This window comes from Gasterosteus aculeatus, chromosome 18, assembly GCF_964276395.1.
Source record: "Gasterosteus aculeatus chromosome 18, fGasAcu3.hap1.1, whole genome shotgun sequence".
Classification (NCBI taxonomy): Eukaryota; Metazoa; Chordata; class Actinopteri; order Perciformes; family Gasterosteidae; genus Gasterosteus; species Gasterosteus aculeatus.
Window position 1 is genome coordinate 1,057,308 of NC_135706.1, and position 27,820 is coordinate 1,085,127.

At 49.6% G+C, this 27,820-nt stretch overlaps 4 protein-coding genes across 7 annotated transcripts; 2 read left to right on the forward strand and 2 right to left on the reverse strand.

The window, feature by feature from the left end:
* Window positions 1-299: 299 nt before the first annotated feature.
* Window positions 300-3,770, reverse strand: LOC120808057 (uncharacterized). 2 transcript variants are annotated; one of them, XM_078093935.1, is made up of 5 exons: window positions 3,641-3,769; window positions 3,424-3,571; window positions 2,595-2,634; window positions 1,644-1,698; window positions 300-1,576 (listed from the first exon to the last, which is right to left on the reverse strand). In XM_078093935.1, the coding sequence occupies exons 2-5, from the start codon at window positions 3,546-3,548 to the stop codon at window positions 1,479-1,481; spliced, it is 318 nt and encodes a 105-aa protein (XP_077950061.1). In that variant the 5' UTR covers window positions 3,549-3,571; window positions 3,641-3,769; the 3' UTR covers window positions 300-1,478. The 2 variants fall into 2 exon arrangements, with proteins under 2 accessions (XP_077950061.1, XP_077950062.1); XM_078093936.1 differs by having other exon boundaries at window positions 787-1,567; window positions 3,641-3,770.
* Window positions 3,771-8,530: 4,760 nt separating this feature from the next.
* On the forward strand, window positions 8,531-14,210 carry mcm3 (minichromosome maintenance complex component 3). Of its 2 annotated transcripts, none has more exons than XM_040160921.2 (17): window positions 8,531-9,093; window positions 9,464-9,576; window positions 10,046-10,254; window positions 10,373-10,503; window positions 10,589-10,827; window positions 10,907-11,015; window positions 11,126-11,279; window positions 11,356-11,487; window positions 11,575-11,783; window positions 11,872-12,046; window positions 12,138-12,264; window positions 12,362-12,512; window positions 12,598-12,738; window positions 12,820-12,920; window positions 12,995-13,068; window positions 13,177-13,276; window positions 13,813-14,210. In XM_040160921.2, the coding sequence occupies exons 1-17, from the start codon at window positions 9,019-9,021 to the stop codon at window positions 14,009-14,011; spliced, it is 2,439 nt and encodes an 812-aa protein (XP_040016855.2). In that variant the 5' UTR covers window positions 8,531-9,018; the 3' UTR covers window positions 14,012-14,210. The 2 variants fall into 2 exon arrangements, with proteins under 2 accessions (XP_040016855.2, XP_077950063.1); XM_078093937.1 differs by having other exon boundaries at window positions 8,861-9,093; window positions 13,147-13,276.
* Window positions 14,211-18,791: 4,581 nt separating this feature from the next.
* On the forward strand, window positions 18,792-20,137 carry LOC120808393 (interleukin-17C-like). Its single transcript, XM_078093938.1, has 4 exons — window positions 18,792-18,912; window positions 19,066-19,235; window positions 19,319-19,462; window positions 19,555-20,137. Exons 1-4 carry the CDS (start codon window positions 18,904-18,906, stop codon window positions 19,691-19,693), a joined length of 462 nt encoding a protein of 153 aa, XP_077950064.1. The 5' UTR covers window positions 18,792-18,903; the 3' UTR covers window positions 19,694-20,137.
* A 248-nt stretch (window positions 20,138-20,385) lies between these two features.
* stmn4 (stathmin-like 4) lies at window positions 20,386-27,326 on the reverse strand. Of its 2 annotated transcripts, XM_040160851.2 has the most exons (6): window positions 26,971-27,326; window positions 24,838-24,902; window positions 24,293-24,388; window positions 23,994-24,199; window positions 23,186-23,377; window positions 20,386-21,396 (listed from the first exon to the last, which is right to left on the reverse strand). In XM_040160851.2, the coding sequence occupies exons 2-6, from the start codon at window positions 24,848-24,850 to the stop codon at window positions 21,337-21,339; spliced, it is 567 nt and encodes a 188-aa protein (XP_040016785.2). In that variant the 5' UTR covers window positions 24,851-24,902; window positions 26,971-27,326; the 3' UTR covers window positions 20,386-21,336. The 2 variants fall into 2 exon arrangements, with proteins under 2 accessions (XP_040016785.2, XP_040016784.2); XM_040160850.2 differs by having other exon boundaries at window positions 23,994-24,388; window positions 26,971-27,088.
* Between the last annotated feature and the right edge of the window lie 494 nt (window positions 27,327-27,820).

Here is a 27,820-nt window from a genome sequence, read left to right on the forward strand (position 1 = left end):
ATCCATCCATCCACCCATCCACCCATCCGCCTATCCACCCATCCGCCCGCCCATTCGCCCCTCCATCCATCCGCCCATCCGCCCCTCCATCCATCTGCCTATCCACCCATCCGCCCATCCACCCATCCGCCTATCCACCCATCCGCCCATCTGCCCGCCCATCCGCCTATCCACCCATCCGCCCATCTGCCCGCCCATCCGCCTATCCACCCATCCGCCCATCCGCCCATCCGCCCATCCGCCCATCCGCCCGCCCATCCGCCTATCCACCCATCCGCCCATCCGCCTATCCGCCCGGCCATCCACCCCTCCATCCATCCACCCATCCGCCTATCCACCCATCCGCCCGCCCATTCGCCCCTCCATCCATCCGCCCATCCGCCCCTCCGTCCATCCGCCTATCCACCCATCCGCCTATCCATCCATCCACCCATCCACCCATCCGCCCATCTGCCCGCCCATCCGCCTATCCACCCATCCGCCCATCCGCCCATCCGCCCATCCGCCCGCCCATCCGCCCATCCGCCCCTCCGTCCATCCGCCTATCCACCCATCCGCCTATCCATCCATCCACCCATCCACCCATCCGCCTATCCACCCATCCGCCCGCCCATTCGCCCCTCCATCCATCCGCCCATCCGCCCCTCCATCCATCTGCCTATCCACCCATCCGCCCATCCACCCATCCGCCTATCCACCCATCCGCCCATCTGCCCGCCCATCCGCCTATCCACCTATCCACCCATCCGCCCATCCGCCCATCCGCCCGCCCATCCGCCTATCCACCCATCCGCCCATCCACCCGCCCATCCGCATGACATTGACGTGATGGATTAAAAAGGATGCGCTGGTTTACGCTGACATGGCCGAGCGGTGGGAACCAGTGGCTGCCAGGTGTGCTGTGAACAATACGTTCCACCAGGAAACACGTTTACTCTCCTTCCTCCGACTGTTATATGAGAAGACTGAATCAACAATCATATCCGTTTGTAGATTTGAAGATAGCGGTAGCTATCGGTAGCGTTTCCCAGCTGTAGCTTCTTATCAAACGGAATCAGAGGTATCAATCCTCGCGTGTAACTCTAACATAAAAAAGGCAATAAGCCCATTTCCCAAACCAGTGAACGCCCCATGGCAATTCAAGACCTTCATTAGCTCCTGGTAGCCTGCTGGGATCACTCAACAATAAAAAGAAGTTATTTCCTAAATTACAAAATAATGTTTGAAAAACCCCCATTAATCTAGAATATTCAGCGGAGAAGTTACAAAGTCAAAGAAAATATCTTCTCAGGAGAATCCAGGTTCTTCCTTGAAGAATGTATCCAGAGGAGCGAGGGCTGAAGCGTTGAAGACGTGTGGATCTCCTTCTTCCTTCCATCCGTCCATTTGTTAAGTTAGAAAAGTGGGTTCGGTGCCGTGTGATGACTGGTTCTGTAGTGTGTGTGTGTGTGTGTGTGTTCAGGACGATAACTGGCTCGTTAGGTCCTCATGTTCTTCTCTCTCTCTAAAGTGCTGGGAGGCATGTTCTTGTAGTTCCTCCATGTTGTGTCGGTTGCCACCCCCGGGTCTGGAACCGCTGATGATGAAAAACGTTAGTGGCGCGTTTGGTTCAACATTTAGTTTGTTATGTACATGGAACTCACCGGCTCCTCCTGTCTTGGCAGTGGGGGTCTTCTTGGGTGTCTTCGCTCCTTTAGACTGTCAAGGAGACACACAGAAAAGGGTCAAGGACAAGAGGGGCGTAGTTTTGGTACAGTGTGTCTGTGATGGTAAAAATGGAGCTGCCGGTTAGCATCATAGGCAGTACGTTTGAGGCGTTTACGTGTGGTTATGGATCTCAAACTGCCTTAAAGCAAAGTGCACAAAGGTTTCTTTTAACAGACAGCTTCCTCGTGCCGCTCCTGTGATGTTCCGTCTGTGTAACGCCGAGTCGAGAAAGTCGGGACATCAGAGAGAGTTTCAATCCTACTTTTGTCTCACTGAGCGTGAGAGCTGTAATTTGTATCTGATTAGTTTGTGGTGACTCATCAGATTTGTTGGCTCCCCTTGGTTTCTGGGTGCTTGTCGTTCTGTATTCCTTCTATCTAATTAGTCACACCAGGCTTGACTCCAACCACATGCTTAAAGGCAGTGTGGCTCACCCTCAGCATGAGGAAGTAAACGTCGCAGGACCGTATCTGTCCCATCGTTGCGGTCAGGCTACCTGCCTGTTACTTGTTTGAGTTCACATTAATATTTTGGGTGGAGCGGCTTTGGATGGAGGCTTATAGGGACGGCCTGTTGATGACTTCCCAGCTAGATTTAGCAACCTTTGAACCTTTCCACATTCACTGGAAAATAGTCAGAACAGCTCGATCAAAAGCTTTCTAATGTTACGCACAATGACGTTAACTGACGGCCTGATCTCCGTCCACTAGTTTGAACCTGGGAGCCATGAGGGCCACAGTATCTGCTGCCCCCCTGATCATCACTCGCTCTAGTCAGCTACTGCGGCGGGTACGACATAAAGGTATCGAGGGTTGAAGGTGACAGAGAGGAGCGAGCTCTTCGGTGGCAGGACACTAGGAACAGAGAGGGAGATGAGGGGCAGTTACCATTGTGCCCATGTTCACGTCGTAGGCGTCGGCACTGTTCCTGTGGATGACAAAGGATGAGATGAGTTCAGAGGATGCACCACGTCCGTGCGACAGGGGACAAAGGTCCGTACAGTTCCACGCAGCTGTGTGGATTTGATTTATGGCTCGAGACCTTTAAAGCGCTGTCCGTCCCTCACCGGCTCTTCATGAGCTTGTGTCCTGAACGTGGTCGTCGGGTTTCAGGCCCCTGCTCGAGGTACAGCTCGTCTTTGTGCCGACAGTCGTGTCCCGCTTCCCAATTTAAAAGACTAGTGCAGCATTCTGGCTGAGCTCAAACCCGCTTGGGCCAGAAACATTTTCACTTGATGAAGACTTGTTTAATTCGGGACCTGATTGACGGTACCGATGTGTAGTGAAGAAGGTCTGAACTCAATCAACACCTCCTTGAATTGCGCACAGAGTTGACGGTGACGAGTTCCGCATTAATCTAAGTGACAGATCAGAAGATAGCGTTGCTCTCACCCCGCCTCACACCGCGTGTCATTGGTATGTTTGGCTTGTAATGCAATGTGGTTGAGGAGCAGCTCTTTATTAGCGAGCCCGGCCCTTTTGGCCACGACGCCCTCAGAAGAAATGATGTCAGAAGCTTTTGCTTCCTCCTCTTCAAACAGACAACGCCCTTCATGAACAAATCAAACATCGAGTCCGACGAGTCTTTAAGGTGATGAATAGCAATTAAGGTGGTTTTACATCCGGCGCATTGTGAGGCAAACAGAAGACTTGTCGGCCAACATGACTCACACCTGTGCTGCTCCGCGGTAAACTAGAGTACTTCAAACATGTTCACCTGTGACACTGGACGCAGAGGGCGAGGAGAGCGACGCCGAGGACGAAGAAGACGACGAGGGAGACGATGCCCAACTCCGGGGAGGAAAGCCAACCCAGCGCGCCCACCATCCCTACTGGAGCCATGGTCCTGGTCTTCTCTCAAGGGTCTTGGATAAGTGGAATTAACATCAGTAGGACTCAAGCTGATAATCTTTTAACCATAACTCACTACTCACCTGCTGCTGGACTCGGGTGTCGCTCGGTCACCAACTGGTGTCGGTCACTGGGCGGCTGCTGCTTTATGGGCAGGCAGGTGAGCGGGGGGAGGGGCTGGTTTCGCTGGAGCGCTGTTAAGAAGGAGGAGCCGACAATTAGCCGTCCACCGGCTGCTGGCTTCCGTCACCGAAGCAGCCAAGAAGACGAGCAGACGACAGGAATGTCTCACAGAAAGCCTCATTTACATTCTCCTTGTCGAATGGGAGGGTAGTTTGGCCCCGAGCCGACGGTGCCGCTGGGGAGTCGCCGGTTAAACCCGTCAGGAGTTTCATGCGTTCGCTCTTATTCTTACTTCACTGACGAATAAGATAATCCTTCATTACTGTCACTTCTTATCCACCTCACGTCTTACTCTTGTATTTGAGCTTTCTTTTCTGCTTTGACTAAATAAACGTCACTTTTTTTACTTTAATCTTTTTGCAATTGTATTATTACTATTATACTGGTGTCATCATTGTTTATTTGTTACTTTGGTTCTTTGGTTTTAAGAATTCCTTCAGGATTAACAAAATCCTTCCGTTTCTTTACTGATTGTTACACACAAAAGAACAAATGTAAAGGAAAAGATAAAGTAGATTATTATTAATGTTAAATGTCTTTCTCTCTCTTGGTTACCGTGCCGATGATTAACGGACGCTCGTCTGAATCTGTGAATATCAACAACTTTAGCGAACTCTCCGATACGTCTGTTCACTCCAGCCGTTGGAAAACGTTCTAGATTAGATTTCAGCAAACATCCCAAGTTGGTTTAATCAAAATCACATGCAGTAAATAACACTTGTGTCACCCTTCACAGGCAGTTCAGTATACTATCAAATATATATCAAATAATATTCAGTATGAAATATTTGTGGCTCGTCTCGTCTGTTCTGAGCTCTTCCTGCAGAATGTGATCCGCCTGTTGGTATCAGCCTTCACGAGAACACGAAGGCTCGGGGCAAAACGGATGTTGCCCCAGACTGAGTCTGTTTAAGAAGGCAAATAGTTTGTCGCATTCAGACTGAGGACATGGTGTCATAGTTTAGATGACAGGACGTATTCATTCATCGCTACTTTATTATTTATCCTGCAAGGGGGACGCCTTTTCACGACCGCAGCATGAAGGGAAAGAAAGAATATTACATTCAATTTACAATATAGAAAAATAGAGTAGCATTAATTACTCAAATTAACTAAACAATAGTGCAGAGATCCAACCAAACAAACAGCAGTGTGAAGAAGTACACAAGTAACAGAACAGTATGAGCTCCTGTGGTGGAACACGGAACCACATCACACGTCATCATGAAGGAAACCCGACAAACGCACTTACAGGCCGGGACCCACAGCACAAGATGCTTGCACACCTGATGCCCCTAAGGTTGTTCTTGGTGGTTGTGTAGGTGTTTTGTGCGTTCATGTGTAACATTCCACAGGGGAGCTGCCCTCACAGAGAATGTGGAACGCTAAACGGGACACAATCACCTGCTGACGTGTGTCTGCTGCTTCCACTGTTCAGTCACTGAGAGGAGGCGGGGCCCTACCAAGTAAACGCTAATGGTTATATTTCATATCTGCTCATTTCAATGGTCTGTCAACACCACAGCATGGAGCTATAAACACGATGACTTGTGGCTTCATCTGAAATGTAAAGCTTCACTTTTTCTCTAAAGAGAAATTTATTATGGGCTTTAATCAGGTTTTGGGGTTATTATTTTATCCATAGCCGATATGGTTGCAGATTGAACCAATTATTTCAAATACAATGTGTGATTTATAGTTAAACTAGCTTTGCTTCTTAGAAGATTTTTAAATTGAGTTCATAAGGATTTAGTGTCCTCTGGTGGCGCAAATGTAGACAGCAGCTCTGTCGTCTCCCAGCAGGCCTCGCCAACGCCAAACTAGGGCCAAACTAAGGTCAAACTAAGGCCAAACTAAGGCCGAACTAAGGCCAAACTAAGGCCAAACTACGGTCAAACTAAGGTCAAACTAAGGCCAAACTACGGTCAAACTAAGGTCAAACTAAGGTCAAACTAAGGCCAAACTAAGCCAAACTAAGGCCAAACTAAGGCCAAACTAAGGCCAAACAAAGGTCAAACTAAGGCCAAACTAAGGTCAAACTAAGGCCAAACTAAGGCCAAACTACGGTCAAACTAAGGCCAAATTAAGGCCAAACTAAGCCAAATTAAGGCCAAACTAATGTCAAACTAAGGTCAAACTAAGGCTAAACTAAGGTCAAACTAAGGCCAAACTAAGGCCAAACTAAGGCCAAACTACGGTCAAACTAAGGTCAAACTAAGGCCAAACTAAGGCCAAACTACGGTCAAACTAAGCCAAACTAAGGCCAAACTAAGGCCAAACAAAGGTCAAACTAAGGCCAAACTAAGGTCAAACTAAGGCCAAACTACGGTCAAACTAAGGCCAAACTAAGGCCAAACTAAGGCCAAACAAAGGTCAAACTAAGGCCAAACTAAGGTCAAACTAAGGCCAAACTAAGGCCAAACTACGGTCAAACTAAGGCCAAATTAAGGCCAAACTAAGCCAAATTAAGGCCAAACTAATGTCAAACTAAGGTCAAACTAAGGCTAAACTAAGGTCAAACTAAGGCCAAACTAAGGCCAAACTAAGGCCAAACTACGGTCAAACTAAGGTCAAACTAAGGCCAAACTAAGGCCAAACTACGGTCAAACTAAGCCAAACTAAGGCCAAACTAAGGCCAAACAAAGGTCAAACTAAGGCCAAACTAAGGTCAAACTAAGGCCAAACTACGGTCAAACTAAGGCCAAACTAAGGCCAAACTAAGGCCAAACTACGGTCAAACTAAGGTCAAACTACGGTCAAACTAAGGCCAAACTACGGTCAAACTAAGGTCAAACTAAGGTCAAACTAAGGCCAAACTAAGGCCAAACTAAGGCCAAACAAAGGTCAAACTAAGCCCAAACTAAGTTCAAACTAAGGCCAAACTAAGATCAAACTAAGGCCAAACTAAGGCCAAACTACGGTCCAACTAAGGCCAAATTAAGGCCAAACTAAGCCAAATTAAGGCCAAACTAATGTCAAACTAAGGTCAAACTAAGGTCAAACTAAGGCCAAACTAAGGCCAAACTAAGGCCAAACTACGGTCAAACTAAGGTCAAACTAAGGCCAAACTAAGGCCAAACTACGGTCAAACTAAGCCAAACTAAGGCCAAACTAAGGCCAAACTAAGGCCAAACAAAGGTCAAACTAAGGCCAAACTAAGGTCAAACTAAGGCCAAACTACGGTCAAACTAAGGCCAAACTAAGGCCAAACTAAGGCCAAACTACGGTCAAACAAAGGTCAAACTAAGGTCAAACTAAGGCCAAACTAAGGCCAAACTACGGTCAAACTAAGGTCAAACTAAGGCCAAACTAAGGCCAAACTAAGGCCAAACAAAGGTCAAACTAAGGCCAAACTAAGGTCAAACTAAGGCCAAACTAAGATCAAACTAAGGCCAAACTAAGGCCAAACTACGGTCCAACTAAGGCCAAATTAAGGCCAAACTAATGTCAAACTAAGGTCAAACTAAGGCCAAACTAAGGTCAAACTAAGGCCAAACTAAGGCCAAACTAAGGCCAAACTACGGTCAAACTAAGGTCAAACTAAGGCCAAACTAAGGCCAAACTAAGGCCAAACTACGGTCAAACTAAGCCAAACTAAGGCCAAACTAAGGCCAAACAAAGGTCAAACTAAGGCCAAACTAAGGTCAAACTAAGGCCAAACTACGGTCAAACTGAGGCCAAACTAAGGCCAAACTAAGGTCAAACTAAGGCCAAACAAAGGTCAAACTAAGGTCAAACTAAGGTCAAACTAAGGCCAAACTAAGGTCAAACTAAGGCCAAACTAAGGCCAAACTAAGGTCAAACTAAGGTCAAACTAAGGAGAAGCTCTGCAGACGGCTCCAGGCGTTTGGCGACTGCTATGGAGCTCATATTCACCTCATATTCACCTCATATTCATATTGTTTATTTCATCCTACAGATGGGCAGGTCAGTGGGACTGCTGATTATGTCCACATCTGGACAATAATGTCTTGTATAGTCATCAAAACAGCTGAGGTGTTTACTACAAATACACGAGGTAGTTATAGAGTCATGACGTTTCATGACATAAACACTGATGTTGTCGTGCTGTTGGATTCAGGTCTTCACCTCGATATACATCAGGAGAACGCAGCAGCAGCACTGAGTGGCTGGTGTCGCCTGCCTCTGGTCATAAAGCTCCACAGCTTTCAGACGATGACGATAGAGGAGACTCGGTGTGTCTAAGCCCCTCATCCCTCGCTGTGATCTCCAGGGTAGAGAAGCTCCAGCCATCGGAAATCGTTCATCATCAAACCATAACATTATGCACATGGTGAATTTCTCCAATGAATCATGGCAGATTATAAACGATGATGATTCCCAAACGGAATAATGTCTGATCAACTTCTGCACGGCGTGGGCTGGAAAACAGTCATGAAACCCCATCAATAAAAAGCGAGAGCGTGACGTCACCAGGCCTTGTATGATCTAATCCAGGGGTCTTCAACGTTTTTCAGGCCAAGGACCCCCAAACTGATGGCGAGGTGGAGCAGGGACCTCCTATTCTACAGAGTTTCGTCCACCATCTTTTATTTTTGAGCTTTGCGCTTTTACGTGAGCATGAACGCGACCTGATTGGCTGGTGCCTGTTCTGTCCTATCAGCATGAAAGGAGCTGTGAGTGAACCGGAGCTTGAGAGCTGCTGAGGGAAGCTGGATGTGTGTTTTGCGGACTGAAAGATAACGTCTTCTCCATTAATGTATCCGTTCGCTACAATATGTTGGATTTATGTTAATGTGTAACAATAAAGAAGACAATAAATACAATTCTGATTCTGAAGACATTTAAATTTGTGGAAAAAAAAATTGTCTCAATTTTGCGACCCCCCCTGCAGTACCTCCGCGGACCCCCAGGGGGTCGCGGACCCCTGTTGAAGACGTCTTTATGGTAGAATTAAAACAACACGAAACTAGATGCAAAAGCCGTAAATGAGCGGTTACCGCCAACGTGCCTGAATGTCCACATAAAAACACACAGTTTCCGCCTGACAAACAAAACACGTCCACGACATCTGTGATTTCCGGCGTCACTTTCCCGCGGGTTCGCGGAGGGGCGGGCTCACGTGCGGCTGCGGTGCATTCTATTGGACAGCCCGACACTCACCCGCCGCTGGTACAAAGCACGTGTGCGGAGCGGACCAATCGCTGGCCGCGTCCTCCTCGCAGTGGCGCGAAAACCTCCTCAGAGTGTCGTCCGCCCGCAGCGAAGCCGCGCGCCGTTCAGCATCGCTCCCGACAGCTACAGACGAAACCCCGCCATGGCCACCGACGTCGCAGATGACCAGGAGATGAGGGAGGCGCAGCGGGACTACCTGGACTTTCTGGACGACGACGTAAGTCCGCCTCTGATCCGGTTCGACGCTTAGTTGTGGCGAAGGAATCAGAAACCACGTGGTTGTAAGAAAAGAACGAGCAGTCCGCGCGCTGCTGTCGGTAAACGTTAACTACTTGTCGGTTAACGGTAACTAGCTGTGGGTTAACGGTAACTACTTGTTGGTTAACGGTAACTAGCTGTGGGTTAACGGTAACTACTTGTCGGTTAACGGTAAATACTTGTCGGTTAACGGTAACTAGCTGTGGGTTAACGGTAACTAGCTGACCGCGACAGCTGACGATCTGTTCCCTGAAACCAGTGAAGCGTTGCGTTGTGTTTGTGTTGACAATGTGCGAAGAAACACAAAACACTGTGTCCGTCTCCTGCAGCAAGACCAGGGGGTTTACCAGAGCAAAGTCCGGGACATGATCGGGGAGAACAAAGCGCGGCTCGTCGTCAACATCAACGACCTGAGGAGACGCAACGAGGCCCGGGCTGCAAAGTGAGTCTGTGTGTGTGTGTGTGTGTGTGTGTGTGTGTGTGTGTGTGTGTTATTACCAAACCGATTCACACACAGGAGTGTCCAATGCAGGACCACCAGACTTTCCCCACTGCCATTAGAGCCACCAAGAGCTGAGAGGGTTCTATGACCTAATTCACTTACTGTTACTGTACTGTTCATTTATATTTCGCACATTTCATTTAAATTAAGTTTTTTCTTTTACGACCTGCTCAGATTTGCACTTTTCCTCCTCAGCTCAATTTAAATTTTTTATTACATGTACATTCATGTAAATATTGTATTCTTATTCTTATTTTAATTTTTAAAATTGGTCGGCTCTCCGGAAAGGCACAATAATTTAAATACACAGGGTGTGAACGGTGTGTAAATGACAATAGAATCTTGAATCTTGAGTGACCCGTAGTGTGTGTCGTGGTCTAACGGTCGTCTCTCTCGTCCTCTCCGGCAGGCTGATGAGCAACGCCTTCGAGGAGCTGCAGGCGTTCCAGCGCGCCCTGAAGGAGTTCGTGGCCTCCGTGGACGCCACCTACTCCAAGCAGTACGAGGAGTTCTTCATCGCCCTGGAGGGCAGCTTCGGCACCAAGCACGTCACCCCCCGGACCCTGACCTCCCGCCTGCTGGGCAGCATGGTGTGCGTGGAGGGCATCATCACCAAGTGTGAGTGTGTGTGTGTGCGTCCTTCGTGCAGTGTGTGAGTGTGTGTGTGTGTGTGCGTCCTTCGTGCAGTGCGTGCGTCAGACCGGGCGCAGCGAACCTGTCTCGTTGTCTTCTTCAGGTTCCCTGGTGCGTCCCAAAGTGGTGCGCAGCGTCCACTACTGCCCGGCCACCAAGAAGACGATGGAGAGGAAGTACACCGACATGACCTCGCTGGACGCCTTTCCTTCCAGCGCCATCTACCCCACCAAGGTGACCATCCTTGTATCGGCTTAGCCCCTCCCCCCTCCCTCCCCCATCCCAGCCCCCACCTCACCTCCCGTGTTCCTGTCACCAGGACGAGGAGAACAACCCGCTGGAGACGGAGTTCGGCCTCTCCGTCTACAAGGACCACCAGACCATCACGGTGCAGGAGATGCCGGAGAAGGCCCCGGCCGGCCAGCTGCCCCGCTCCGTGGACATCATCCTGGACAACGACCTGGTGGACGTCGTCAAGCCGGGAGACCGAGTCCAATCCATCGGGACGTACCGCTGCCTGCCGGGCAAGAAGGGAGGCTTCACCTCCGGGACGTTCAGGTGAGACGGGGTGCAGCGTGCGCCTGGAGCGCCGCGTCGCCGTGTTCGCCGTTACTGACGAATCCGCTGTCTTCATCAGGACCATCATGATCGCCTGCCACATCAAACCCATGAGCAAGGAGGTGTCCCCCAACTTCTCAGCCGATGACGTGGCAAAGATCAGGAAGTTCAGCCAGAACCCCCACTTGGTGAGACCTGCTAACTGTCCCCCGGCTAACTGTCCCCCGGCTAACTGTCCCCCGGCTAACTGTCCCCCGGCTAACTGTCCCCCGGCTGCTTGAATTGTCTCTCTGCTCAGGATGTGTTCGATCAGCTGGCTCGCTCGCTGGCTCCCAGCATCCACGGCCACGAGTACATAAAGAAGGCCATCCTCTGCATGCTGCTGGGCGGCGTGGAGAAGGTTCTGGAGAACGGGTCGCGCATCAGAGGAGACATCAACATCCTGCTCATCGGTACCGACTTCTTCTCCTGGGCGTGACCCTTTTCGTTGGGCGGCGGTTGGTCTCATCACGTCTTCTCCTCCACCAGGCGACCCGTCGGTAGCCAAGTCCCAGCTGCTGCGTTACGTGCTTCACACGGCGCCCAGGGCCATCCCCACCACGGGGCGGGGCTCCTCCGGCGTGGGTCTCACCGCCGCCGTCACCACCGACCAGGAGACGGGTACGTGACGCACGTCATCGGCGGCGCCTCCTTTGGCCCGCGCGCTAACGCTCTGCGATTCCCGCCCCCCCCCCCCCCCCCCTCTAGGCGAGCGCCGTCTGGAGGCGGGGGCCATGGTGCTGGCCGACCGCGGCGTGGTGTGCATCGACGAGTTCGACAAGATGTCCGACATGGACCGCACGGCCATCCACGAGGTGATGGAGCAGGGCCGCGTCACCATCGCCAAGGCGGGAATCCACGCCCGCCTCAACGCCCGCTGCTCCGTGCTGGCGGCCGCCAACCCCGTCTACGGGAGGGTGAGCAGCGATCCGCCCAGAACTCCTCCCACTCCCCCCCCCCCCCCCCCCCCGCGTTCCAATGCTCACCTGCTCTCGTCTTGTGCAGTACGACCAGTACAAGACCCCCATGGAGAACATCGGCCTGCAGGACTCCCTGCTGTCCCGCTTCGACCTGCTCTTCATCGTGCTCGACCAGATGGACGCCGAGCACGACCGCGAGATCTCCGACCACGTGCTGAGGATGCACCGCTACCGCGACCCCCGCGAGCAGGAGGGAGCAGGTGCCGTGCACGGCCGACGTCTTACGGGCCGCGCGCCGGTATCGGCGTGCGGCGTCCGCTTAACCGAGTCTCCTCCCGTTGTTTTGTATAGCGATGGCGTTTGGCGGGACGGTCGACGTCCTGGCTACCGAAGACCCAGACGCGATCGTGGAGGAGCACGAGGAGCTGCAGATCTACGAGAAGCACAACAACCTGCTGCACGGGAGCAAGAGGAAGCGGTAGGACACCAAACGTGTCCTCCTCGAGGCGAGGAGCCTCCTGGTGGTTTGGGTCTGAGAAGAATAACCGAGGACGTTCTTGTGTCCCTGGTGTCAGGGACAAGATCGTGAGCAAGGAGTTCATGAGGAAGTACATCCACATCGCAAAGGCGGTGACCCCCGTGCTGACGGAGGAGGCGGCCAATCACATCGCGGAGGAGTACTCGAGGCTGAGGAGCCAGGAGCAGATGGGGGCCGACATGGCCAGGGTGAGCAGCGCGCCGGCGCCTCGTCCTTTCGCGGCGGACGGTTGGAGTTCCATGTCCTTGACCGTGGTCCCCCTGGTGTTCCCAGACGTCCCCGGTGACGGCCCGCACGCTGGAGACGCTGATCCGCCTGTCCACGGCGCACGCCAAGGCCCGCATGAGCAAAGCCGTGGAGCGGGAGGACTCCGAGGTGGCCGTGGAGCTGGTGCAGTTTGCCTACTTCAAAAAGGTCTTTTCCCCCCCGTTCTGCCCCGATGGACCACGCGCGTTCAAGGCGTGAACAAAGCTCACGGTCTGGTTTCCTCCACAGGTCCTGGAGAAGGAGAAGAAACGCTCGAGACAAGAGCGGGACTCTGGCTCGGAGGAGGAAGAGGAGGCCTCCAGCCAGACGTCACAGAAAACCACCAAGAGGTGATGTGCGGGTGCACGCGTTGACTAGAAAGATGACTAGAATCGTTGCTAACGTGGGCCTGTGCGTCCTGCAGGGGGCGACGTGGTCCTCAGGGCGCTGACGCCTACAGCCCGTACGACTTCAGCGAGGAGCAGGACGTCCCTCAGAGTGAGCGCCGCCTTTATTCCCCTTCACAGCATCGGGTTCCTCCGTAGAACCCTGTAGAGGTTCATTGGTGTTGTTCAGTTTACATCTCGTCTGTGTTCTGCTCTCTAGTTCAGGCCGGCGCTCAGAAAGCAGCCAAGGGACAGCGGGGGGAGGAGGAGCCTATGGACACGGCGGCGAAGGCCGGAGACCCCGAGCTCTCCGCTGAGAGGTGGGCGGAGCCGAGTTGTTCTAAGTCATTGCCACAAACGACTCGTGAGTCGGGGCCCCGTTCCACCAAGTCCTCCTCCCTACGGGGAGGATCCTCCAAAGGTTCCTTGTTCTCCCCGTCGGACCTGGACAGGATGTCTCACGTGTGCAGAGCGTGTCCCCGCTGCGAGGACCACACGCTCCTACCGGGAGTTAAAGTGCCTCATCACCTCGATCACTCAGATTCTGTTTCTTTAAATGACACGAATGATCAACTCCTTCACAATAAGTAGATAAAAACACCCAGAAGTTTATTAAACGCCAAGTAGACTTCTTGTAAATGATTTGTTACTCGCACCATCGTACAGGAAGTCACCGTGACAGCGTAACGAATCTTTGACCTCAATGAGTCTCAGCAGGTCTTTGGGTGTGTTGCTATGGCGACGTTGCCACGCTGATGTGATCTCATGTTTTTGTAAACGTAATCCTGCTTGGCGTTGTTTGTCCAGTGGGCGGGGCTTGCCGTGAGGCCTCATGGGGTCCGTTCTCTCCCACCAGGCTGAAGGAGTTCATGGCGTCCCTGTTCGACGTGTTCCAGTCGGCTCACGCTCAATCGGTGGAGATGAAGAAGCTGACGGAGGGCGTCAACAAGGGCCGCGAGCGGCGCTTCACGGAGGCCGAGGTGCGCGGCGCTCTGGCTCGCATGCAGGAACACAACCAGGTGATGCTGTCCGGTGACGTGGTCTTCCTCATCTGAGGGGCTGCCGGTGGTCACGTGGACTCAAGGACACGGGGGACTTGTTTTTGTACCCTGTTTAACCCCTTCGTGTGGCGCCGATGAGCTCAGTTTGTTCTCCACTAAGCGCAGTACCAACAAACGTGATGTCGGGATTTGTAAATAGTTAAAGTTTTGATATTGTAGTTGTGCATTAAAACATTAAACATAATGAAACACACACGACTTGTTGAAATGATTGACAGATGCTCCTTCATGCACGCCGTCGCCTGTTGATCCTCCCGTCAGCATGAAACCGGCGCCTTGGACCTCTTCATTGGTTGTAAGTGAACTATCGCTGTGGTGGACCAGGAGCTCCTGGACCTCCGCAGGCTCCTCGTGGTCCCTGGTTGTCGGCTTTGCAGTCAAACCGCAGGAAGCGTCTCCGCGGTGAAATGGGCCGTCCTGCGGTTGGCGTGACGACGGCCCGGTCCTTTAGAGGCGGAGACACCCGTGATGAGCCACGCCGGCTGCTCTGAATGAAACGAGGACAAAGAGAATCTGCGTCGCATGCGTGCGTTCAGGCGACTCCGTTACGCTTTTACACTTCAGTGGGTCCATTGTTAAAAGTTTCATTTTCACCTCTTTAAGATGTTTTTCGTTTACAAAAACCCAGCCGGGCCTCAAACGCTCCGGTGTTCCTCAGAACCAAGCGTGACGGAGGTTTGATGGTGACAGCAGGCTGACGTAGGAGAGGCTGCGGAGCTGCTGAGAACTTCACCAGTTCCCAGAACAGCTGCTCTGAAGAACGCTGCCGTGGGCGGCCGGTCCCACGAAGTTCACCGGATCAACGCGACCAAACCGGATTCGGTTTCAGCTGGTGGTTGGTTCGGGGGGGACGGGGGGGGGGGGGACGTCCCTCGTCTCTGCGCCCACAGCGTCGCAGCCGTTGGGTCTCCCACTTTGGGCCCGGGGTGCTGCTGTGGTTCTGATGGCCCCGATAAGGCCTCTCGACACCCACGGCTGACTCAGATCACGGTTTGGTACGGACGCAGCGGCCGGCGTCCTCGCCTCATGTTACTTTGACTTTTGAAACTCGCTTCCCACGAGGTCGTAAAGTCGCTGGCACTGATTCTGTTGCTGTGACCGAAGAAACGCTGCGAGTTCTGGTAAAGAAACGCTTCCATTTGATGTCTGAAAGCACCAGCGCGGCGTTTTGCTTCCTGCTGCGCGGTGATGTGATATCGTGTGATGCGCTTTGTTCTCCCTTCTGATCAAGGTGGATCTTATCTGTCCCCTAAAGTAAATAGTGTGTGAGGAGGACCACGTGTGACAGCGAGCGGGATCCACTCAGTGACCCTGGTCCAGGTTCCTCACAGGGGAGCTTGGCGTGCAGCGGTTCTTTCTGACGTCGTCCTGCTGGCGCCTCCAGGACGAATCCGTTTGGGCGACGCGACAAGTGGAAGTGAAACTTGCTGTGAGGCGTCTGCAGTAAATAAACCCGTCGTGTCGCCTTCCGTTTGCCTTGTTTGCCCACGCGTCTTAATTTCACTTAAAGGACTTTAAAGCTCGTATAAGCTTTAAAGGTCGTAGAGACAAACACATACAGGACTGTCTCAGAAAATTAGAATATTGTGATAAAGTTCTTTATTTTCTGTAATGCAATTAAAAAATGCATTCTGGATTCATTACAAATCAACTGAAATATTGCAAGCCTTTTATTCTTTGAATATTGCTGATTATGGCTTACAGCTTAAGAACTCATATCTCAATATTAGAATATTTCCTCAGACCAAGTAAAAAAAACAGCAAAACAAAATCAAACATTTGAAAATGTCCATTAATGCACTCAGTACTTGGTTGGGAATCCTTCTGCACAGATTACTGCATGAATGCGGCGTGGCATGGAGGCAATCAGCCTGTGGCATTGCTCAGGTTTTATGGACGCTTCAACAGCGGCCTTCAGCTCATTTGCATTGTTGGGTCTGGTGTCTTTCAGCTTCTTCTTCACAAAACCCCACATTCTCTATGGGGTTCAGGTCAGGGGAATTGGCAGGCCAATCGAGGGCAGTAATGCCATGGTCAGTACACCAGTTACTGGTGGTTTTGGCACTGTGGGCAGGTGCCAGATCATGGTGGAAAATGAAATCCTCATCTCCATAGAGCTTCTCAGCAGACGGAAGCATGTAGTGCTCTAAAATCTCTTGGTACACATCTGCATTTACTCTGGACTTGATGAAACACAGCGGACCAACACCAGCTGCTGACATGGCTCCCAAACCATCACTGACTGTGGGAACTTCACACTGGATTTCAAGCAACTTGGATTTTGCTCCTCTCCAGCCTTTCTCCAGCCTCTGGCGCCTTGACTTCCAAATGAACACTTGCTTTCGTCTGAAAAGAGGACTTTGGACCACTCTGCAGCTGTCCGGTGCTTCTTTTCCACAGCCCAAGTCAGACGCTTCTTCCGTTGTCTTGAGTTCAGAGGTGGCTTGACCACGGGAACACGGCTATTGGAGCCCATTTCCCCGACACGTCTGTGAACAGTGGCTTTTGATACCTGGACTCCAGCTTCAGTCCACTGTCTTTGAAGCTCCCCCAAATTCTGGAAGCGACTCTTCTTCACAATGCTGTTACGGCTGCGGTCGTCTCTCTTGGTTGTGCAGCGTTTCTTTCCCCTTCCAACAGACTTTTTGTGGATGTGCTTTGAAACTGCACTCTGTGAACAGCTTGCTCTTTGAGAAATGTCTTTTTGTGTGTTACCCTCCTGATGGAGGGTGTCAATGATGGTCCTCTGGACAGCAGTCAGATCAGCAGTCACCATACTTGTGATTTAGTTTACTGAACCAAGCTGAGTGTTTGTCATGGCTCAGGAAACTCTTGCAGGTGTTGAGTTAATTAGACGATTCAAGTGATTAGTTGAATACCCTACTAGTATACTTTTCATGATATTCTAATATTTAGAGATAGGATATTAGAGTTCTTAAGCTGTAAGCCATAATCAGCAATATTAAAATAATAAAAGGCTTGCAATATTTCAGTTGATTTGTAATGAATCCAGAATGCATGACTTTTTTTTTTTTAATTGCATTACAGAAAATAAAGAACTTTATCACAATTTTCTAATTGTCCTGTACAGTCCTGTACATTTGCTTTGAGTTGTTCCATGTGTGTCAGTGGCCGACGGGACGGCATCTCGTCACATCGGCCCGGTGGAGGTAGAAACAGACTGCAATGTAGTCGCCGGGGGCAACGCCTCCCCGCCGGGTCGCACAGTGGGGCAAACACGGATTTAGTCAGCCACCAATTGTGCAAGTTCTCCCACTCAGAGGGATGAGAGATTTTTCATCATAGGTACACGTCAACGATGAGAGACAAAATCCAGAAAACCACATTTATTGGTAAATGATGGTGGATTAGAAGTATTTGGTCAATAACAAGCAGAATGTCTCTCACAGACCTGTAACGTCTTCTTTACGAGGCCCCTCTGTCCTCCACTCGTTACCTGTATTAATGGAACCGGTTTGAACTTGTTATCAGTATAAAAGAGACTTGTCCACAACCTCAAACAGTCACGGTCCAAACTCCACTATGGCCACGACCAAAGAGCTGGCAAAGGACACCAGAAACCAAATTGCAGACCTGGAGGACTGAATCTGCAATAAACAGCTTGTGTGAAGAAACCAACTGGGAGCAATTATAAGGAAATGAAGACATACAAGACCAGTGATAATCTCCCTCGAGCCGGATCTCCACGCAAGATCTCACCCCGTGAGGTCAGAATGATCACAAGAACCACACGGGGAACCTAGTGAACGACCTGCAGAGAGCTGGGACCAACCGACGAAGGCGACCGTCAGTAACTCACTACGCCGCCAGGGACTCCGGCAGCGCCGGACGTGTCCCCCTGCTCAAGCCAGGACACGTCTGAGGTTTGCTAGAGCGCATTCGGATGATCCAGAAGAGGATACAAAGATACGAACTCAACTCGTCGTGTTTGGAGGAGAAAGAACACATACCTGCTGTGCAGCACGGGAGAGGAAACCTCGTGCTGTGGGGCTGATTATCTGCAAAGGGACCAGGACGACTGATCCGTGTGAAGAAAAGAATGAACTTTGTTATGTATCCAACAAAGGGTATATAACAAAGTATTGAGATGTACTTTTGTTGACCAAATACTTACTTTCCACCATAATTTACCAATAAACATTGTGATTTTCTGGATTTGTTTTTCATAGTTGAAGTGTACCTACGATGAAACATCTCTCCTCTCTTTGAGTGGGAGAACTTGGCCGACTAAATGCGTGTTTGCCCCACTGTATACATGCAGCCTTCTGGGTTCCCCTCACACAGAAGCGATTGGCAGTAAAAGACGTGAGGCAACGTGCAGCCTTAAGGACGTAATGTCCTCTGAAGCAGAGTGTGTCCTCGCCAGGCCTCCACGCAGCCATTTCAGAGGTGGTCACCGACCTCCAGGAGCTCGTCTCATGATGCCGGAGGAAAGAAGATGTTATCAGAGGGTTTCTGCTGATTCATTACCAGAACTGTCATCAGCGCTCCCCTGACCTACATCGCTCAGGCTGTGCTGGCAGCCTGGAGGTGTGCTCGCTGTTCTTCTGCATGACTAGAACAAAGAAAGTTCAGGCCGTTGATGAAATGTCCCGTCTGGAGGCCTCTTCTGCCCTCATGCAGCACATGAAGACAGCGTGCAATGAGAAAAGTGCACAAGAATAGAAAGTAACCAGTGGACGGGGACGAAGAAAGACCACAAAACCATTCAAGAGATCTTATCTGTCGATCGGCATCTTCAAAAATGGGTGACAGTCATAGCGGAAATGCACCGCCGAGGTTACCAACACACACCAACGCCGTCCGCCTGCATATAAACACGAGCAGGAGGCCTCGCAGTTCACACGGTGCAGGAGAGACCAACCATGCTGCTGGTGAGTGCTTCACTTTTATCCAACGCCACGAGAACAGCGTTGCCCAGCTGTTGGTCACGGACGCAAATGAAAGACGTGTGATATTGTTCCTGTGCAAATGCTCCACGATGGGTGTGGCTTCTGTCGGCCTCTGACGGGCCTCCTGACGTCCAGGTGCTGAGCGCTCTGCTGCTGGTGGGCCTGGCGGCGTCCCACAGGTCGGCCCACGGAGCCCGACTGGCGGGGACGACGTTGAGACTGGTCCTGGATTCCTCAGTGCAGCCTCAGCTGGGCAGCTCCTCCGCGAGCATCGCCAACACGTCTCTGTCCCCGTGGACGTACAGGTGAGGCCTCGTCAGCTTCCTCAGGTGTGGCCCTTCAGGGCCTGAGGTCCCTTCTATGAGGATGCGTTTCGTTCCCTCTGCAGAGAGTCCTGCGTGGAGTCCCGGTTGCCTCGGCAGATCTTCCACGCCGTGTGTCTCACCTCCGGCTGTCTGAGCCCGCACGGGGGAGGAGAAGACGCATCGCTGGAGGCCAAACCCATCTACCACCAGGTCCTGGTCCTCCACAAGTGAGCCCCGCAGTCGTTGTAGAAGCAGCCCCTGGACAGCAGGTGTATTTCCCCTTTCTCCTCAGTGGCCTCACTCATCTCCCCCACTGCAGGACCTTGAGGCAAAGGGCCGGTAAGCGCAGGAGGACGAGGTACGGCTTCCGGCTGGGCACGGAGGTGATCGCGGTGGGCTGCACCTGCGTGAGGCCCAGCGTCGTCACGCACGGAACCAACCACACTGGACCCTCCTGAGTCCCTGTGACCCGACCGGCGCCGAGGAGCGTGTTCCTGCATATACTGATTCTTGTAGAGACTTTATCATTCTTTGTGAGGGTGCGGTCTTAAAAAAAAAAAAGTCATTTATTTCTCTTATTCTGCATGTTTTTTTAACACCAACTTCATTTTATTGTTAACAATGTAAAAATGCGTTTTTAAAGTTTTTAATCCAACTTTAATGTATTTTGGGCCGTGAAGACGCATTTGAATGTGTTAACTATGGCATTTATTTATTAATTTATCAAAAACAATATTAATGTTGGGGAATTAACATGCAATGACTAATATGATAAGTCCTATTTTAACGCATAAGAGTTGAGATAAGTTCATGCATGATGTGAATATATCAGTGGCGTGTGATTAAGTCTTATTATGTTTCATGCAGAATAAAGAAACATTCCGACTTAGGGAGCGAGTGTGTCCTGTGTCCTTCACATCGTTTTAGTTGACTCCTTTCTGACAGATGTTGCTCTCAGACTACTTTAGTTTCATGTTTACTAAAAAGAGAATTATCGTTGCCTTCATATTCTAGCATCTACATTAATATGTCAACGTAACATATTTATTTAATTACTCTTTCATTAATATTATTGGTTTAAATGACCTTTTCTTACTGTGCATGCAAACCGTTACACCAATGAACACATGAGGAATGAGGAGGACCAGAGGTCAGTCAGGCCGTTTTTACTGACCACGGCACACAGATACAATCAACCCAGCAGCAGCGCCACGGCGAGCGCCGCCCCCCAGTTACACGTCAAACACGTCAATCAAAGTCACTACACTCAACAAGCCAAATGTCATCTCTCCGTGGGACTGTTTTTGGTTTGCACTCCGGTGGCGATCAAACACTGAATTCAGTGTATTTACAGCTGCCGTCCTGCATGTGTGCACATGTGTGCAGATGTGTGCAGATGTGCTTTTGAGTTGTGCTTAACGGGAGAAGAGAAGAGTGCAAACAGTGTTCTGCATCTGAGACGCATGTTGCTGATCTACATCTACACACTACGGAGTTTTACAAAGAGACGGAGAACGCAGAATGAGGCAGAGCTTCCTCCCCTTTTCAATGAGTTTCCTGTGATATTCACATGGAACATGCTGAGATAAACTGAGATCCTGCCTGCTGCGGCGTCCCAGCAGACCCACACAACAAACCCACAAAGAGCTTAAAAAAAATCATTTTCTTCTTTTCTTACAAGGGAAACAGCCGTATTTCCCGTTTGTGTGAATTGAACTATTGCGCTGTGTGTGTTCTGTGAATCACGGACTGCAGCAGCCGACTCGAACTGCTAAACTACATCTTTGTGTCCAGTTTGCTTGTTTTGTTTGAGCACATTTGTCATATTTGACGTGGTAAAGGTTTATATCACCACTGTACTGATGAGAGCATCCAACAGTTTATGCTTCACCTCCGGGTTTAATGCCGCTTACCTTTACACACACAATCGTTACAGCACACATCAGTTTCAAAACCTCCTGTTCCCATTAGTTCACTTGTTTTTGAGTTGCTTTTTTCTCTTTCCTGCACTGATTTCCTTCCTTTTATTTTTATTTTTTGGAGCGAGGATGAGACTCTGTGTCCTGTTCTCTCTCTCTCTTTTCTGCTCTTCTTTCTTCATCTACCGGCAGGCTTCCTCCTTCATCTCCTTGTTCTTCCTCACTTCCTCTGCGTGTTTGTCCTGTCGGAGAAACACAGAGACGCGGCGACGTTAGCAGTCAAAATGTATTAATGCATTAATGAGCGGGATGCCAACAGAACAAGCATGCGACTTTGTGAGGAAATGACACGGTGATTACTGGTCAGGCATGTGAACTACATCAGGATTTAGGATGCATGTAGGATGCATTTAGGATGCATTTAGGATACATGTAGGATGCATTTAGGATGCATTTAGGATGAATGTAGGGTGCATGTAGGATGCATTTAGGATGCATTTAGGATGAATGTAGGGTGCATGTAGGATGCATTTAGGATGCATTTAGGATACATGTAGGATGCATTTAGGATGCATTTAGGATGAATGTAGGGTGCATGTAGGATGCATGTAGGGTGCATGTAGGATGCATTTAGGATGCATTTAGGATGCATTTAGGATACATGTAGGATGCATTTAGGATGCATTTAGGATGAATGTAGGGTGCATGTAGGATGCATTTAGGATGCATTTAGGATGAATGTAGGGTGCATGTAGGATGCATTTAGGATGCATTTAGGATACATGTAGGATGCATTTAGGATGCATTTAGGATGAATGTAGGGTGCATGTAGGATGCATGTAGGGTGCATGTAGGATGCATTTAGGATGCATTTAGGATGCATTTAGGATGAATGTAGGGTGCATGTAGGATGCATGTACGATACATTTAGGATGCATTTAGGGTGCATGTAGGATACATGTAGGATGCATTTAGGATGCATTTAGGATAAATGTAGGGTGCATGTAGGATGCATGTAGGATGCATGTAGGATGCATTTAGGATGAATGTAGGATGCATTTAGGATGAATGTAGGGTGCATGTAGGATGCATGTACGATGCATTTAGGATGCATTTAGGGTGCATGTAGGATATATGTAGGATGCATTTAGGATGCATTTAGGATGAATGTAGGGTGCATGTAGGATGCATGTAGGATGCATTTAGAATGCATTTAGGATGCATGTAGGATGCATTTAGGATGAATGTAGGATGCATGTAGGATGCATGTAGGATGCATTTAGAATGCATTTAGGATGCATGTAGGATGCATTTAGGATGAATGTAGGATGCATTTAGAATGAATGTAGGGTGCATGTAGGATGCATGTAGGATGCATGTAGGATGCATTTAGGATGCATTTAGGATGAATGTAGGGTGCATGTAGGATGCATGTAGGATGCATGTAGGATGCATTTAGGATGGCACTCGATAACAATTTTAGATCTCAATAAAACAGTAAAAGGAAAATTAAAAATGTGATTTTTATTAACGAGCTGCTGCTGGGTGGATTGTTTTATCGTTGAATTGTTTTGCCCTGTTCGCAAACCTAATGCTAAGCTAGGTTAGCTGGCTCACGGTGCACACACGTGTCACTGATACCAAGACACGTAAACAAAATAAGAAGACATGTATAGAATAGTGCCACATTTTAGGAAATGAACTTAACAAAGCTGATGAGAAGATTACAACGGGACTTCCTGCAGCTGTGAGACAATTACTAAAAAGTGGAGGGACGGGGGACACAAGTAGCCCGGCTGTCTCTCAACGTAAAAAGAAGCCTGGACTCTACACTTTGTGACTAACACATTGTATTTTGTCTGTTTAATCCGGGCAGAAAGAGAAATGTAAAACATGGTAATGTACGGTTTCCATGCTAAGCTAAGCTAATCATCTCTAGCGCCGTGCAGAGAAAATGGCGCATCACCAATACTGTTTTTGGTGTGTTAGATGGTATTTTTCACAGTGGGGGAAGGTCTCTCATGGTCGTACCTTCTCCTGCAGCCTCTCCAGCATGGCGGCCAGCAGGGCCTCTCGGTTCTCCTTGTTGGCCTCCATCTTTTGCTCAAGCTTCTCTTTGGCATTCTTGATGAAATTGTTGTTCTCTTCGAAGGCCTTCTGGATCACCTCGCGCTGGTGCTCCCTCTTCTCCGCCAGGTGCTTCAGCAGCTCCGCCTCCTGACACTGGAAACGCACACCACCAAAGGTGAGGCATCGGGGGTATTTACCAAATGGTCTCCCTGTTGGGACCCATCACACTACGTGCCAGGGAAAATGGTGAAAGCTCTAGTGTGAAGGAACCGCACCTATTGAGACAACTTCACCTCTCATAGTAAGAACCAAACATCTCTGGGGCCTTCAAGGCACTTAAATCAGTACTAAAGGAGACATCTGATGCTGCAGGTGTCGCGTGAGCGCTTTGTTGCAGGACACATTATCTGTGACACCTATCATCCCTCTCATTGAACTTTCTTCTCTCCCTTCCTCCCCCTCTCTCCACCAACCTCTCAGCTGGATGGATATGAGCCTCTGGGGGTGCGTGCTTTCATAATTGCCCGTATGCTTTCATGTCCTTTGTTTTCCCTCTGCTTGCTCCATCCAGCACAACACTCCCTCCCTCTCTCCTTTTATCCTTTTCCTCCTGCTGATAAATCCAGCTGCCCACGCAGAGTGTTGTCAGATGTTCGCCAATGTCCTGAACAAGCAGCATCAGGGTTTACTCGCTTAATGGGCCGTCAGGTTGGGTTCGTCGTGGGTACGACACGCCCCCCCAAACCCACCCCTCCCGCTCTCCCCTCACCTTTCGCCTCTCCTCGGCCGCCTCCAGTTTCTTCTGGATCTCCTCCAGGGACGGGTCGCGGCGCTGGGGCATGGAGCCATTGAGCTCTGGCACCCCGTCAAAGGACGGGGGCTTGAGGATGACCTCGAAGGCCTGGCCAGACGTCCGCTTGTTCAGCTCAATTACCTCCACGTCTTTGATGACGCACCAGCCCAGGTCCACCGCATCTGTGGGGTTGGAAAGTGGAAATGTTTGCAACCTTATAATAATTGCATTTCCCAGAATAACATATGCTGGTTGCTGAAAAGGGTTATTGTTACCTTCTGCCTTGTATGTGGGTTTGTCTGCAGGTTGTGGGTTGAAGCAGGCACAGAACAGAGACACCAGGGGGAGCTCCTTGACCTTCTCTTTGTAGGCTGAGGACACACACAGTAAAGTTTTCATCACATTAGTGTGACCATAATAACCACGACCAGCCTAAGCCTAAATATATATATACATAACTTTATATCTAACTTTAATATTAGTCCTTAACCTAAACATGAATGAACCTCGACCCTGATTTATGTCATGGCGCTGTGCATTTTGTCCCCTGAAGGAAGGTGAGTCCCCACAATGGTTTAAACAGATTTATGTCCCTGCAACGTGAGTAACACTCACACACACCGGAAAGCGCTTTGTGATGTTTGACATTGTGTTGACTCTCTCTGAAGGTGACCACTCGCCCTTATTGACCGTCACAACATGGCTGGGATGATGAGCGAGCTCTCTCATCAGCGCCAGTCCCTCTGTGGAACGGGCAGCTTCTGCAGGCGGGTGAAGGGAGCTGCAACGGTGCGTAACTTTCTGCTGTGGCTGCATTTACCTGCCAGAGTCATCTTCTCACTGCGTATGTGTCACTCCCCAGGGATGCTGAAGATCCTTCTCAGGCTGTCAGAGAGAGAGAGAGAGAGAGAGAGAGAGAGGGCTGAATGCACATTCAAAGGTCATATAATAAATGTGGGAAGCGTGGCTGCAGGACGGCACGCTGCAGTCTACGCAGCTCCCATTGAGGTTTCACTTCAGCAATAAGAGAAGAAGTGATGAGGGCCACACACAGGTACCCTGTAATGTACCCTGAACAGTATCTGTGATACTTTGTCCTCCTGCTACCCTTCGTCTTCTCTTACAGACTACCATCCAAACCAGTCTTCATCCTATTGAGACGTGATGCACTACTCGAATAAAATAGATGCGTATATTTATTTTATATGTTATTTCTTTGCACTATCTAGGATTTAAGAATATTTTGATTTGATAATAAAGATTTATTAGTAGCTTAAATAAAGTTATAGCATGCTAACTTAGTTCATGTTAGTGGTCCAGCTGTGGGTCCCGTGGCTGGTTTAAAGGTAACAAACTGGTTTAAAGGTAACAAACTAGTTTAAAGGTAACAAACTGGTTTAAAGGTTACAAACCGAAGCAATCGATCACTACGTGCATGTCGGTCCCACAGCTTCCAGACTGCATGCCGGGTTGTGAAAACAGCACAGAAAGGCTAATTACATGTTTCATGTTGCTACGCTACCTGGAATTGGTTACCTGCAGTGTTGCAACACCACAAGGTTTTGAACCATAGCCGGAAGTTAGCCGCAAGTTCCCCATGCTTCCAGTCCTCAGGCTAAGCTAGCCAACCCGCCTAGCCAGGAGACGTGTTTCCATGAGTACATGCCACCTCCAGACACAAGGCCAATACCTTCATTTATAAAGATGTCGCACCAAAGACCTGACCCACTGATAAACAGATGCTGACTAGTCGTAACAACGTTAGCACTTCATGCTATCAGCTGTGAAAGGCCTGAGGAGCAGCGAACCAATGAGAACACGGATGACAAACAAAGGGAGCCGCCCTGACATGCACGGACACACACATGTGGCAGCGACACAGGTGACACACATAGGTGTACTCATGCTTTAAGGTGCCACCATACTAACTGGTATTGGTCCCGTACTGATCGGGCCGTACTGCTGTACACTGTTGGAATACACATGCACGGTGCACACAGCTGCTCCTCATCTCGCCCACACTGCAGATCAATGCTGCATGCTGTGTGTCAATAGAGAGACTGTTGTGGCTAATGATGTGCTGTACCTGCTATCGGATTTGTCTCCCTTTCAATGTTAAATCTAAAGCAAGCGTTCAACCTTTTTGAAAATATGCTTATTCTTGTTGAGAAGTAGATGCTGAATATTAAGCTATTTCCAGCAGTTAGTTAGCTTAGCACAAAGAGCTAGCCAAGCCTTCTCTAGTCTAGATGAACCCGGGGTTCATTGCTGACCGGGTTTCAGCATACGATGCAATACTGATATACTTTCATGCATTCCTGCATGAATCCTGAACACACCCATGTGATTATGTCTAATGCAGCTGCTATGACAGACAGCAACTTCAAACCACACCTCCCATACCGCGCACGCTGGACGGGAATGTCACCAACAGGTAAACGCAGTCTGTAACCGCCGTCTGGATCTGACACCTCAACGGGTCCGTTTGATTAGACACGTTTCAGTGAGATTGATTCAGCAAACGGTCGCCTTGCTGCAGTGTCTCTTCTTACCGGATACCTTCACATGAGACGGAGCATAAAATACACTTTCAAAATGTACCATATCGATTAAAAGAAGAAAGGGAACTAGTAGTAATGGGAGATAGAATTTGTTGTATATTATCACCATAAAGACTAAAACACTTTTCCTTCTTGATTTCACACAAAGCTGCCTGGTGGATGAATAATAAATGACACAGGCTACAAAGCGTGCGGTTTACGGGTACATCGAGTTCCCTTTTCCCCCTCATGTCAGCATCATCACTATCTCCTTACCCCTCACCCCCTTCTCCCCCATACCAACACACACACACACACACACACACACACACACACAACCTTCAGCTTTACATTCCGACACATGTAGTAGAATGCAGATGTGTGCTGCTGTGTGTCTAGAGATGCCGACTCACCCCCTCCGTCTCCTTCGCTGCTGCTGATGGACCGGTGACTACGGTTTCCCCCGTCTGGCTGCACGGATACAGGCGCCGGGCAACAGCATCAGCATCAACGCTGCCTCCATGACATCACCTTGGAGTCTTCTCATTGGTGCGAGGCTCAGCCAGCATCTGAGCCTCTCGCCCAATGAGAGCGCGGAGGGAGGATCGGGGGAGGGTCGGGATCTCTTTGTGTTGCAGGGTGGGCGGTGGGACCGCGGCCTTTTACATGGCGCAGCAGTGTGTGCGTGAATATTATGCAGGTTGCAGAGTTGGGTGAAGTAGGGGGAGACTGGTATTGTGTGTGGGGGTGCGTCTCAGCAGGGGGTAGCCTGAGAGCATGAAGGACACTACATTATTTAGAACCAAGCAGTATAAACAAGAACACGTAGAGATGCTTCTGCAGTTCTTCATTTGAATTATGTGTGCAGATCACAAATACGCTACCATTACTGTATCTGAACACTGTGTTATAACACTACTATCATTCCCACTACTGTGTTATAACACTACTATCATTCCCACTACTGTATTATAACACTACTATCATTCCCACTACTGTGTTATAACACTACTATCATTCCCACTACTGTGTTATAACACTACTATCATTCCCACTACTGCATTATAACACTACTATCATTCCCACTACTGTGTTATAACACTACTATCATTCCCACTACTGCATTATAACACTACTATCATTCCCACTACTGTATTATAACACTACTATCATTCCCACTACTGTGTTATAACACTACTATCATTCCCACTACTGTGTTATAAATGCAGCTGTTGTGTCATCGTTCTCGCTGGATATTAAGTT